Raw genomic sequence first — 12,013 nt, forward strand, 5'->3', positions numbered from 1 at the left:
CAGGGATCGGAGCATCGTGCCCCATAACAGCGCAGCAATGAGGAATCGGGTACTAAACCCCTTTACAATTAAATGATCATTTCTTTTACCAACATGCTTATATGTATTTTATAGCAATGAAGACCTACTAAGTTTTTCGATTACCTGGGTGAACTTCCTTTTCACCTTTCCCAGGCTGCGATCCACCTGTTTTGATTCCAGGAACAGATCTTCCCAGATTTGAGTTATTTGCGCTGATAAAATTTTCTCTTCTTCATCAAACTAGAGATAATGAACATAGTGTAGACATTCTCATCAATATAACCTGTGCATTTTGAGGTTTTTGAACAAATCCAATAATACCATGCAATACAGTCTACAAAGAGAAATCTAACTTTATCATATAGAGCTGTAGTCACTTTTCGCCAAACACTTTCCACTATGGAACACTTTTTGATACCGACTAGTGGAGTTATAGGTTTTTGTAAATCGTAGTTATGATTTATGTACATCGCAATCTTTCATTGTTTTATAGTTTTGGATTTAATAGATTTTTTTTAATTAAAAAGTAATAATTGCACATGATAAATTGTAATCAGCAAAATCCTTACAAAATGCAAGAGCCATCAAATTCCAGCATCTACTCACCTCAATGTTATACATGGTCAAAGTCCTATATCGCTCTTGAATATCTCGATATCGCATTTCAACGACTAGAGACATATCTCTAATGTCTGCGATTGTGGCAAGAACAAACTTGAGGTCTTCAAGAGTATCTGGTGTCAGCATTAGATTTATAGAAAGTCTCTACGATACAAAAAATAGTTATTCTTTCCAAAATGGAGTAGACAGAGGTTGTGTATTTGCTGAGCATTGGATTAATAGATTTGATCCACTGCCTCCAGTCAGTCGGTGACTACCCTGGGACCATTATACTCTAGTTGAGACGAGAGTAGTCATGCCCACATTTACTTTATTAATTTTTTTCCTAAGATCTTAAAGTGAATTTGTCACCAGCTTCACACTATCCTACCTGAGATCACCAAAAAGGTGACGGAAACCCTAATTATAGTGCCTTACTACCTACTGTAGTTGAAGCAAAAATTCTGTTTAGTTCCTGAGTGCTTCTATTCATGAGCAGCTGCTCCCTTCCCATAGCTGATTGACTGTGTCTTTGTATAGGGTTATGGTTGTCAACCAGCAATGGACAGGCGGAAGGAGCAAGGGCTCAGCAGTGCATTGACATCATAGAGTGGGCTCAACAGCTCGCGAGCATTTCAGGAGAAATACACTGTAATTTCCTTGTTACAACTGTAATCAGGGAAAAGTAGGAGGCCATAATGAATATGTGTATTTTCCACTCTGGCAGATATCAGCTGATTTGTGTGAAGTTTATCTTATGTGTATGGCTAGCATGAATCCAGAGGAGACTAATTTTTTTATTGATATACCTGTTGATAGAGTTTTAAATCTAATCAAATGTAAAATCAGGTGTAGGCATGAAAGATCCATCACAAATTCATAACATGCCATAGCTACATTGGATCCATTTACATTATCTTTATAGGTAACTTGGTAAATAGCAATCGTTATAAATAAAATAATAGATAATAAAGACGTATAGAATGAAACACATACCTCCAATTCATCCCGGAGGCTGTGAAGCTGTTCACGAGCAGACTCATTGAGGAGGTGGCCGAGGGAGTTCACCCATGCTCTAGCGTTCTCTTGCACGGTGTAGGCCAGTGGGCCCAGATATAGTCTAATGCACTGTTCATCTTTAATTAAGGGTTGTTGTGTCACCTCCAGCGCTAATCGACTATAGAACTGCAACTTCTCATCATATGTGACACAAGATGGTTTCTTGGCGGCAAACCTCTCCAGTACAATGGCCTTATCCAGCTTCCATAAGGGTCGGTATTTCTTCCACCTGTTCAGATACTTTGTCAGCGAGGTGAGCAGCTTGTGCATGTTCTGGTTGATGATGAGAGCTTGTTCTGTGATCTGAAGATTCTGGTAAATGTCATTGTAGAAGCTGTATATAATGGGTTCGTCATCATCAGATTTTTGAGGAGGACAGAGAATGCAGGTTCCATGCATCCAGCGAACAAAACTCTGGGAGCAGAAAAAATGGCTGTCAGGAAAAGACATGAAGTGCACTGAATTCCTAAAAGTTCTAAACAGAAAGATAAATTACTAGTAGCTTGTACCAAGAGTGGTACCAATGATCCTAAAAGATGCATTATAAAAAGGACACTGTGTATGAAAGCTAGTGCAGACAACAACTGCAGAATAGCTCAAAGTTCAGCATTTTTTTTCAAAATCAGGACTGAAAATCAAAAGAAATACGTTATTCCCTCTGTAAGATGGTTGCCAGTCATGTAGTCGATGGGAGGTATGTGTTGGAGAGGTGGTTAACTTCTTGTGATGTAAGCCCGGGCGCAATCTCTAGTACATGTAGTACTAATAAAATATATTAGGGCATATTAGGGCCAGGTTTTACAAGCAACCGGAGAGATGGGCAGGTCTGCTCAGATACCTCTACCTTTGGTTATGGTACTGAATACAAAATGAGACCAGTAGTCTCATGGTGTCTGTGTATGGAGGCTGCTACACCTACAGAGAAAAACACTGTGCAAAAGGAGGGCTTTTTATCCTAATCGGGCCGCAGTAAAACAGACTTGTTATTTTGCCTGTTTTGTACCTTTATGCCAAAAAAGCTTGTTTTATGTTTTCTCCTGGAGCGGGTTATGATATCTGCAAATAAACCAGTCAGACTGTTTAAACAGAAACTGTTCCAGTTGTTACTTCAACCCGCAGTTGAGTGAGTAGCCTCGTCACACCCCTAATGTTTGAATATGCGTATTCAGATATGGGATTGTACATAAACCAATTATATAATTAAATAAATACCTAAATTAATACAAGTCCTTTTAAATGGGCCTTCCTATTACATTACTAATGAATAATATAGTATAAATGAAATATAAGCCCCATTACACCTACATAACCCTAATTACATTGATTAGTGTGCAGTGAATGGCTGAGACGAGGTTTGCCTGTGATAATGTTTCCCAGTTTTCCGTTCCTTGCCATCTCTCACCTGTTCCCTTGCCTCGGATTCTCTAATATTACCCTTTACCAATATAATATATTCATCTGCCTATATTTTGCTGTTTTGTTGATTAGTGATCATTTACATAATCCTTCAAAAAGGTACATGCACTTTTTAATGAATTATACGCATCATACTCCAGCGGTGCCTTCATTAACACTGACATACAAAATGTCTTAATGATTTGGACCCAATCTGTTTTACTTTTTACAATGGTTTATCATTATCTTGACGTTACCTTTGTGGTTTCAAGACATCCCTTGTAGCACTGAACAATTAACTTAAAAATTTCATTGAAATTCGGATGAAGAATTATTTCTGGAGCAGACAGAATGGTTTCAACTTGAAAGAGAGGAACATTTCCAATGATAGCCGCATTAAAAGCCTGGAAATTCCTGTTAAAATATCCCAAATATTTAGATTAAGCATTACTGGCAGGAGCCATAACAGTTGTATTTAGTACACTCAACTAAAACTGACATTTCAAAGAGACATTCATTAGTCATGGAAAATACATGCAACAATCTGCTGAAACAAAGATATATCAAAGGGACTTTTAGTTACTTTAAAATAATTTTCTCATCCTATTCATTGGGAGACAGATAAACCTTGGGTTATAACTACTGACAAAAGAAATAATAATAATAATTATAGAAGGCAGACACTAAGTAGTTAAATGTTTGGTACTCCCACCAATTATATCCCTCATGTAGGCACTAAACTGAATCAGTTTCCACAAAGCAGTTGAAGCAAAGAAATATCTAGATCAGTGGCCCCCAGCCTCTCTGACCTTGAGAGCCACATTCAACTCAAAGATGGCAGAGAGCAACATCCAGTGACCCCTTTTCCTACACTTCACAGTAGTAACACTCAGAGCCTTCCATTACTGGTATGATGCCTGCCAAAGTTTCCCCACAGAAAGCACAATAAGACCTTGTGCCCCCCTCCTATACAGGCAGGTTCCCCCTTTTACCCCTATTCGGCATTTCAGCTTCAAGCACACCCACCATATTGTGTTCAGCTTCAAGCATCCCTCTAACTAAAAGTATCCTCTTATCTCCAGCTTATAATGTTTATTCCACCCCTGCCCACCAAATATACGCACATCCATATCTGCTATTCTGTATATGGCAAAGTCATAATCTGGAGCCTTTTCATCATAGCGGTCTTCTAGACCTGGTGCTAATACACCAAGCTTCAAGACAATTGCAAGTCACACTGCTTGGGATCACGAGCCACATGTGTCTCCCAAGCCACAGGTTAGGGACCCTTGACCTAAATGGTTACCCTAAATAAATATGTTCAGGCTGTGTTGGCATGCCACCCGCGAGGGGGCCTTGACAAGCAGATCGTCTAAGTAAGGGATCACCGAGTGTCCCTGAGAGTGTAGGACTGCTACCACCGTTGCCATGACCTTGGTGAAGACCCGTGGGGCTGTCGCCAGGCCGAAAGGCAGTGCCACGAACTGAAGGTGTTCGTCCCCGATGGCGAAACGCAGGAAGCGCTGATGCTCTGGTGCAATCGGCACGTGGAGATAAGCATCCCTGATGTCGATTGATGCTAGGAAGTCTCCTTGGGACATTGAGGCGATGACGGAGCGGAGAGATTCCATCCGGAACCGCCTGGTTTTCACGTGTTTGTTGAGCAGTTTTAGGTCCAGAACGGGACGGAAAGATCCGTCCTTTTTTGGCACCACAAACAAGTTGGAGTAAAAACCGTGGCCCCTTTGCTGAAGGGGAACAGGGATCACCACTCCTTCTGCCTTCAGAGTGCTCACCGCCTGAAGAAGAGCATCGGCTCGCTCGGGGGGTGGAGATGTTCTGAAGAAACGAGTCGGAGGACGAGAGCTGAACTCTATCCTGTAACCGTGAGACAGAATGTCTCTCACCCATCGGTCTTGGACATGTGGCAACCAGGCGTCGCAAAAGCGGGAGAGCCTGCCACCGACCGAGGATGCGGTTTGGGGATGCCGAAAGTCATGAGGAGGCCGCTTTGGGAGCGGTTCCTCCGGCGGTCTTCTTAGGACGTGACTTAGACCGCCATGAATCGGAGTTCCTCTGACCCTTCTGTGGCCTGTTGGACGAGGAGAATTGAGATCTGGCTGAGGGCCGAAAGGACCGAAACCTCGATTGTACCTTCCGTTGTGGAGGTCTGTTTGGTTTGGACTGGGGTAAGGACGAGTCCTTTCCCTTGGATTGTTTAATGATTTCATCCAATCGCTCGCCAAACAGGCGGTCGCCAGAAAATGGCAACCCGGTTAAGAACTTTTTGGAAGCAGAGTCTGCCTTCCATTCACGTAGCCACATGGCCCTGCGGACTGCCACCGAATTGGCGGATGCTACCGCCGTACGGCTCGCAGAGTCCAGGACAGCATTCATGGCGTAGGACGCAAACGCCGACGCCTGAGAGGTTAAGGACACAACCTGCGGAGTAGAGGCACGTGTGACTGCGTTAATCTCAGACTGACAAGCTGAGATAGCTTGGAGAGCCCATACGGCTGCGAATGCTGGAGCAAAGGACGCGCCAATAGCTTCATAGATGGATTTCATCAGGAGCTCTATCTGCCTGTCAGTGGCATCCTTGAGTGATGCACCATCTGCCACTGCAACTATGGATCTAGCCGCCAGTCTGGAGACTGGAGGATCCACCTTGGGACACTGAGCCCAACCCTTGACTACGTCAGGAGGGAAGGGATAACGTGTGTCATTAAGGCGCCTAGTAAAGCGCTTATCTGGAAAAGCTCGGTGTTTCTGGACTGTATCCCTGAAGTCGGAGTGATCAAGAAAACCACTCCGCGTACGTTTGGGAAACCTAAAATGGAATTTCTCCTGCTGAGAAGCTGACTCCTGAATCGGAGGAGCTGGAGGAGAAAGATCCAACACCTGATTGATGGACGCTATAAGGTCGTTTACTATGGCGTCCCCTTCAGGTGTATCAAGGTTGAGAGCGGTGTCAGGATCAGAGTCCTGATCTGCCACCTCCGCTTCGTCCTCCAGAGAGTCCTCATGCTGAGACCCTGAACAGTGTGATGAAGTCGAGGGAAGCTCCCAGCGAGCGCGCTTAGCCGGTCTGGGACTACGGTCCGTGTCGGAGTCCTCACCGTGGGACCTATGAGTCGCCCCAGGAGCACTTTGCTGCTCCAACCGAGGGGGGCCTGGGGTCAATGATTCAACTGTGCCCGGGGCCTGTGTTACCGGTCTGGACTGCAAAGCTTCCAGTATCTTAGCAGACCATTTATCCATAGACTCAGACAGTTTGTCAGCGAATACTGCAAACTCTGTCCCTGTCACCTGGACAGTGGCAGCAGGTGGTTCCACCTGGGCCGGGGGTCCCACCAGTGGCAGAGGCTCCGGCTGAGTGAGTGTCACAGGGGCCGAACATTGCACACAATGAGGGTAGGTGGAACCTGCAGGAAGCATAGCCGCACATGAGGTACAGGTTGCAAAGTAAGCCTGTGCCTTGGCACCCTTGCTTTTTGCGGACGACATGCTGTTGTCTCCTCTTAGAGCAATCAGTGAGGGTATATAGCCAAAAGCAAATAGTGCGGCCGTACAGAGTAAATGTATACAATATAAGCCTATAAGTATACACTTCGGCACCCAGGGGGGCCAGCACCTAGTAACAGGTGCGGCTTACCGACCGCTCTCAGCGGTTGTGTGACCACCAGATTCCCTGCCCGGGCCTCCCAGAGCTATGGAGCTCGGTGTTGTCTCCCCTCTGCGATTCTCCAGCGTCTGAAGTGCTGATAGCAATGGCTGCCAGCGTTCTGAGAGGAGGAGGGGGCCGTGGGCGTGCCTCAGAAAGTGCGGGAATCTGGTGCCCCACGGTGCTCAGTGAGGGGGAGGAGGATACGAAGTATGCTCCAGCCCTCAGCGCTGACGTCCAGTGCAGCGTCCCGCCCTTACCCCTGACTGGCAGGCCTGGGGGCGGGAGTATGCGGTACTAGGCCGCAAAAGCCGGGGAGTAAAGTTATAAGCGCGGCCGGCAAACAAGCGCGGTCAGCGCGGTAGTCCCGGCGCACTAACACACCCAGCAGCTGCTGCAGCGTCCATAACCCAGGCGCTCTATGCGCCGTCCCCAAGGGGACACAGAGTACCTCAGAGTAGCAGGGCCTGTCCCTGACGATACCCGGCTCCTGTCCAGCAGATTCCCCCAGGGGCTGCGGAGGGAGCACGGTCCCAGTGCCTGGTTACCGGTTAGGATCCCACTTCACCCAGAGCCCCTAAGGGATGGGGAAGGAAAACAGCATGTGGCTCCTGCCTATGTACCCGCAATGGGTACCTCAACCTTAACAGCACCGCCGACCAGAGTGGGGTGAGAAGGGAGCATGCCGGGGGCCCTGTTATGGGCCCTCTTTTCTTCCATCCGATATAGTCAGCAGCTGCTGCTGACTAAATTGTGGAGCTTGCGTGCATGTGTGCCTCCTTCGCACAAAGCAAAAAAACTGAGGAGCCCGTGATGCACGGGGGGGTGTATAGGCAGAGGGGAGGGGTTTACACTTTTAAGTGTAATACTTTGTGTGGCCTCCGGAGGCAGAAGCTATACACCCAATTGTCTGGGTCTCCCAATGGAGCGACAAAGAAACAGAAAATTCAAGCTCTATTACAAACACTCCCCTTTTGGAGAGTGGCTAAAGCACCTTATGAATAAAATTTGGTGTGTGCTGTTTTTCCCACTGAACACGACAAGGAGGGGTTTTACTGTGACAAAAAAATCTATTTTTCTTGTTCGTGTCATTGGGGGACACAGATCAGGGGACATTTAAAAGCAGTCCATAAGGGAGGGAGAAGTAAAAGTGATTAGGGAAAGAGCATAGATGGCTCCAAACAGTCCGAACTGGAGAAGCATTGCAGAATTCAGGGTTGGAACCCTAAGGACCTCTCAAAAGAACTGTCTACAGTACAAACTTGGAACAGAACAAGCTCTATTCCCAAGGTGGTCACACAATGACTTAATCTCTATTGGAATAGAACTTAGACTGGAAAAGAAGCTGTCCACCCAGTAATAATTGATCAATCATGCCAGGCTGCGTTCTACTGGTGTGGGAAGAAACTCGACAGAAGAATCAAGGCTTAAGGGGGCTTTACACTCTACGATATCGTTAATGTTTTGTCGTCGGGGTCAAGTTGTTAGTGACGCACATCCGGCGTCATTAATGATATCGCAGCGTGTGACACTGACCAGCGACCTTAAGCGACCTCAAAAATGGTGAAAATCGTTCACCATGGAGAGGTCGTCCCAAACTCAAAAATCGGTAAGGGTTGTTTATCCAGGTGGTTCATCGCTCATGCGGCAGCACACATCGCTGTGTGCGACACCGCAGGAGCGAGGAACGTTTCCTTACCTGCCGCTGGCCACAATGCGGAAGGAAGGAGGTGGGCGGGATGTTACGTCCTGCTCATCTCCGCCCCTCCGCTTTGATTGGCCGGCCGCTTAGTGATGTTGCGGTGACGTCGCTGTGATGCCGAACGTCCCTCCCCCTTGAAGGAGGGATTGTTTGGCAGTCACAGCGACGCTGCCGACCAGGTAAGTATGTGTGACGCTGCCGTAGCGATAATGTTTGCTACGGCAGCGATCACAAACAATCGCATGCGCAACGGGGGTGGGTACTTACACGCTCGCTATCGCTACAAATTGCTAGCGATATCGCTACCGTGTAAAGCCCCCTTAAAGCCCTTGTATAGGGAAGGCTAAATACCAATGCCAAAAAACTTTTGTCTTGGTGACCACCAAAGGGGAGTACAGTACTATGAACGAAGGACCAGATACAGGGTCTTTATAAGTAGCAAGCTGATGGGTGGAGAATGCCAAGTACTCCTTCCTGCATAAAAAATACAGTTTATCAGGTAGAACAGGTCATTAACGTTGTCAAGCAGGGGAAAAGAGTTGTCTCATTTACACCAGCATGTAGTGACTTGCGTATTTTAAGGTGGATCGAGGAGGAACATGGCTTTCTGGGCTATGTCTTAAGTTTAAATCTTAACTTGTGTCTTTTGTTCAGAAGAACATTTGTGCTAGTATGGTTTTTAGTGGCCAAGGTAATAAATGAGGATTTAGAAACACCAGAAATGGAGAGCGGACTGTGCAGGAAAATTCCATTGTAAAACAGATGCCAAGACAGGTTGGTCTGTTTGGGATTGAATAAAGATTTGGTGATTCAAGTCCAGACCAAAAAAGAGCACTGAATGTGATACAGAAGTAGATCAGAAACATGAATCAATGTTCAGGGTTGTTCTGAGCACCCTGTATAATTACTAGTGTATCCTGAGATCCCAAATAAAATGACCTAGACTTAAATATATGGCATCTTGACTGATTAACAGCCATCTGAAAAGTGTGACAGGTTACATTGTTATGATTCTCCTCTTTGTGTCTTAGGTAGTTACATAATGTTGCTTTAGTTATCCAAGCCTTGATAAGGTGGGTGGACAAGTCCTCATTACAGCCCCGTCACACTAAGCAACATCGCTAGCAACATCGCTGCTAACGAACAACTTTTGTGACGTTGCTAGCGATGTTGCTGTGTGTGACATCCAGCAACAACCTGGCCCCTGCTGTGAGGTCGTTGGTTGTTGCTGAATGTCCTGGGCCATGTTTTAGTTGTTGCTGTCCTGCTGTGAAGCACACATCGCTGTGTGTGACAGCGAGACAGCAACAACTAAATGTGCAGGCAGCAGGAGCCGGCTTCTGCGGAGGCTGGTAACCAATGTAAACATCGGGTAACCAAGAAGCCCTGTCCTTGGTTACCCGATATTTACCTTTCTTACCAGCCTCCGCTCTCACTGTCAGTGCCGGCTCCTGCTCTGTGCACATGTAGCTGCAGCACACATCGGGTTAATTAATCCGATGTGTGCTGTAACTAGGAGAGCAAGGAGCCAGCGCTAAGCATTGTGCGCTGCTCCCTGCTCTGTGCACATTTAGCTGCAGCACACATCGGGTTAATTAACCCGATGTGTGCTGTAGCTAGGAGAGCAAGGAGCCAGCGCTAAGCATTGTGCGCTGCTCCCTGCTCTGTGCACATTTAGCTGCAGCACACATCGAGTAATTAACCCGATGTGTGCTATAACTAGGAGAGCAGGGAGCCAGCACTCAGTGTGCGCTGCTCCCTGCTCTCTGCACGTGTAGCTCCGTGCGGTGGTAACCAAGGTAAATATCGGGTTGGTTACCCGATATTTATCTTAGTTACCAAGCGCAGCATCTTCCCCGCGGCGCTGGGGGCTTGTCACTGGTTGCTGGTGGTGGTGTAGCGACGCTCCAGCGATCCCTGCCAGGTCAGGTTGCTGGTGGGATCGCTGGAGCGTCGCAGTGTGACATCTCACCAGCAACCTCCTAGCAACTTACCAGCGATCCCTATCGTTGTTGGGATCGCTGGTAAGTTGCTTAGTGTGACTGGACCTTTAGTCGAATAAGAGTGGACTTTGGATCAAGAAATTTCTTGAGAGTCTGAAACATTAGCGCACTTGCATTCAAAAAACGCACCAATAACGCACTGAAAAATGCATGCGTTTTTTATGCGTTTTTTTCCGCAGGTTGGTCCCTGCATTTTTTTACCATTATCTATGGCAAAAAACGCAGGTACCTGCAGAAAAGAAGCGACATGCTCATTCTTTTTCTCAAGAAATTCTGCTGAAAGAATGTTTTAGAGAAAAAAACGCAGTGTGCGCACAGCTATTTTTTTCCCATAGGTTTTGCTGGGGAATGTCTGCAGAAAGGTTGCAACCATTTTCTCAAGAAATTTCTGCAGCAAAAATGCAAAAAAAAAAATGCAGGTAGAAACGCAGTGTGTGCACAGGGCCTAAAGCCTGCTTTACACGGTACAATTACGCATACGATATCCTATGCGATCGTACCCGCCCCCCTCGTATGTGCGGCATGTTCAATTTGTTGACCGTGTCGCACAAACGATTATTTCCCGTCACACGTACTTACCCTTCCATATGACCTCGATGTGGGCGGCGAACATCCATTTCCTGGAGTGGGAGGGACGTTCGGCGTCACAGCGACGTCACGCAGCAGCCGGCCAATAGAAGCGGAGGGGCGGAGATGAGCGGGATGTAAACATCCCGCCCACCTCCTTCCTTCCGCATTGCCGGCGGGAGCCGCGGGACGCAGTAAGATCTGTTCATTGTTCCCGGGGTGTCACATACTGCGATGTGTGCTACCTCGAGAACATTGAACAACCCGACGTACAATTTTTAGGTTTTGAATGACGTGCATGCGATGAACGGTTTTTCGTTCAAATCGCAATCGCACGTAGGTTTTACACGCTACAATATTACTTACAATGCTGGATGTGCGTCACTTACAACGTGACCCCGCCGACACAACGTAAGATTTATTGTAGCATGTAAAGCCCGCTTTAGAGTTGAATAATTAAATTGTAGGAGGTCCATTTCTGTCTGAAAGCAATCCAACTGTGGTTATGCTACATAGTCACTTAGTAACGTCACTTTATAAAGTTTGAACAGAATGTTCATGTGATCCAAAATGTTTACAGATTTGTACAGGCAGGTACAGTAATACATAGATTAAAAAGAGGAGGGTGGGGTGGTGAAGGGAATCAGCTCTGAAAGGAAGAATGTTCCTGGTTTGAACTATGGAGAAACCCATGTGGCTGTGTCAGGTAGATGATATACAGGTGCAGCTGAACTGGATGAGCCGGGAAACTGAAGACTTCTAGATTAGCAGACTGAACGTCTCTAGGGATGATCGAATACCTCAAATATTCGGTTTCGCGAATATCTGACGAATAGGTCGCCGCTATGTGAATATTCAATGCGCAATGTAAGTCTATGCGAAGCCCGAATAGATCTGAATAGCTGTTATTCGGGTTTCCCATAGACTTACATTGCGCATCGAATATTCGCGGCGACCTATTCGGAAAATATTCGTGAAGCCGAATATTTGAGGTATTCGATC

General features: G+C 46.4%; 1 protein-coding gene across 1 annotated transcript in view; it reads right to left on the bottom strand.

Moving 5' to 3' along the window:
- Positions 1 to 12,013, bottom strand: part of DNAH10 (dynein axonemal heavy chain 10) — a 238,147-nt gene that overhangs the window by 154,745 nt on the left and 71,389 nt on the right. Inside the window, exons 19-22 of the mRNA XM_075322704.1 lie at positions 3,333 to 3,489; positions 1,618 to 2,094; positions 628 to 786; positions 145 to 261 (exon numbers count right to left, since the gene is read on the bottom strand). Of these exons, the coding sequence (XP_075178819.1) occupies positions 145 to 261; positions 628 to 786; positions 1,618 to 2,094; positions 3,333 to 3,489 (910 nt within the window). The remainder of the gene's footprint in view (positions 1 to 144; positions 262 to 627; positions 787 to 1,617; positions 2,095 to 3,332; positions 3,490 to 12,013) is intronic.

The sequence above is a fragment of the Anomaloglossus baeobatrachus genome, chromosome 1, assembly GCF_048569485.1.
Source record: "Anomaloglossus baeobatrachus isolate aAnoBae1 chromosome 1, aAnoBae1.hap1, whole genome shotgun sequence".
NCBI classification, from domain to species: domain Eukaryota; kingdom Metazoa; phylum Chordata; class Amphibia; order Anura; family Aromobatidae; genus Anomaloglossus; species Anomaloglossus baeobatrachus.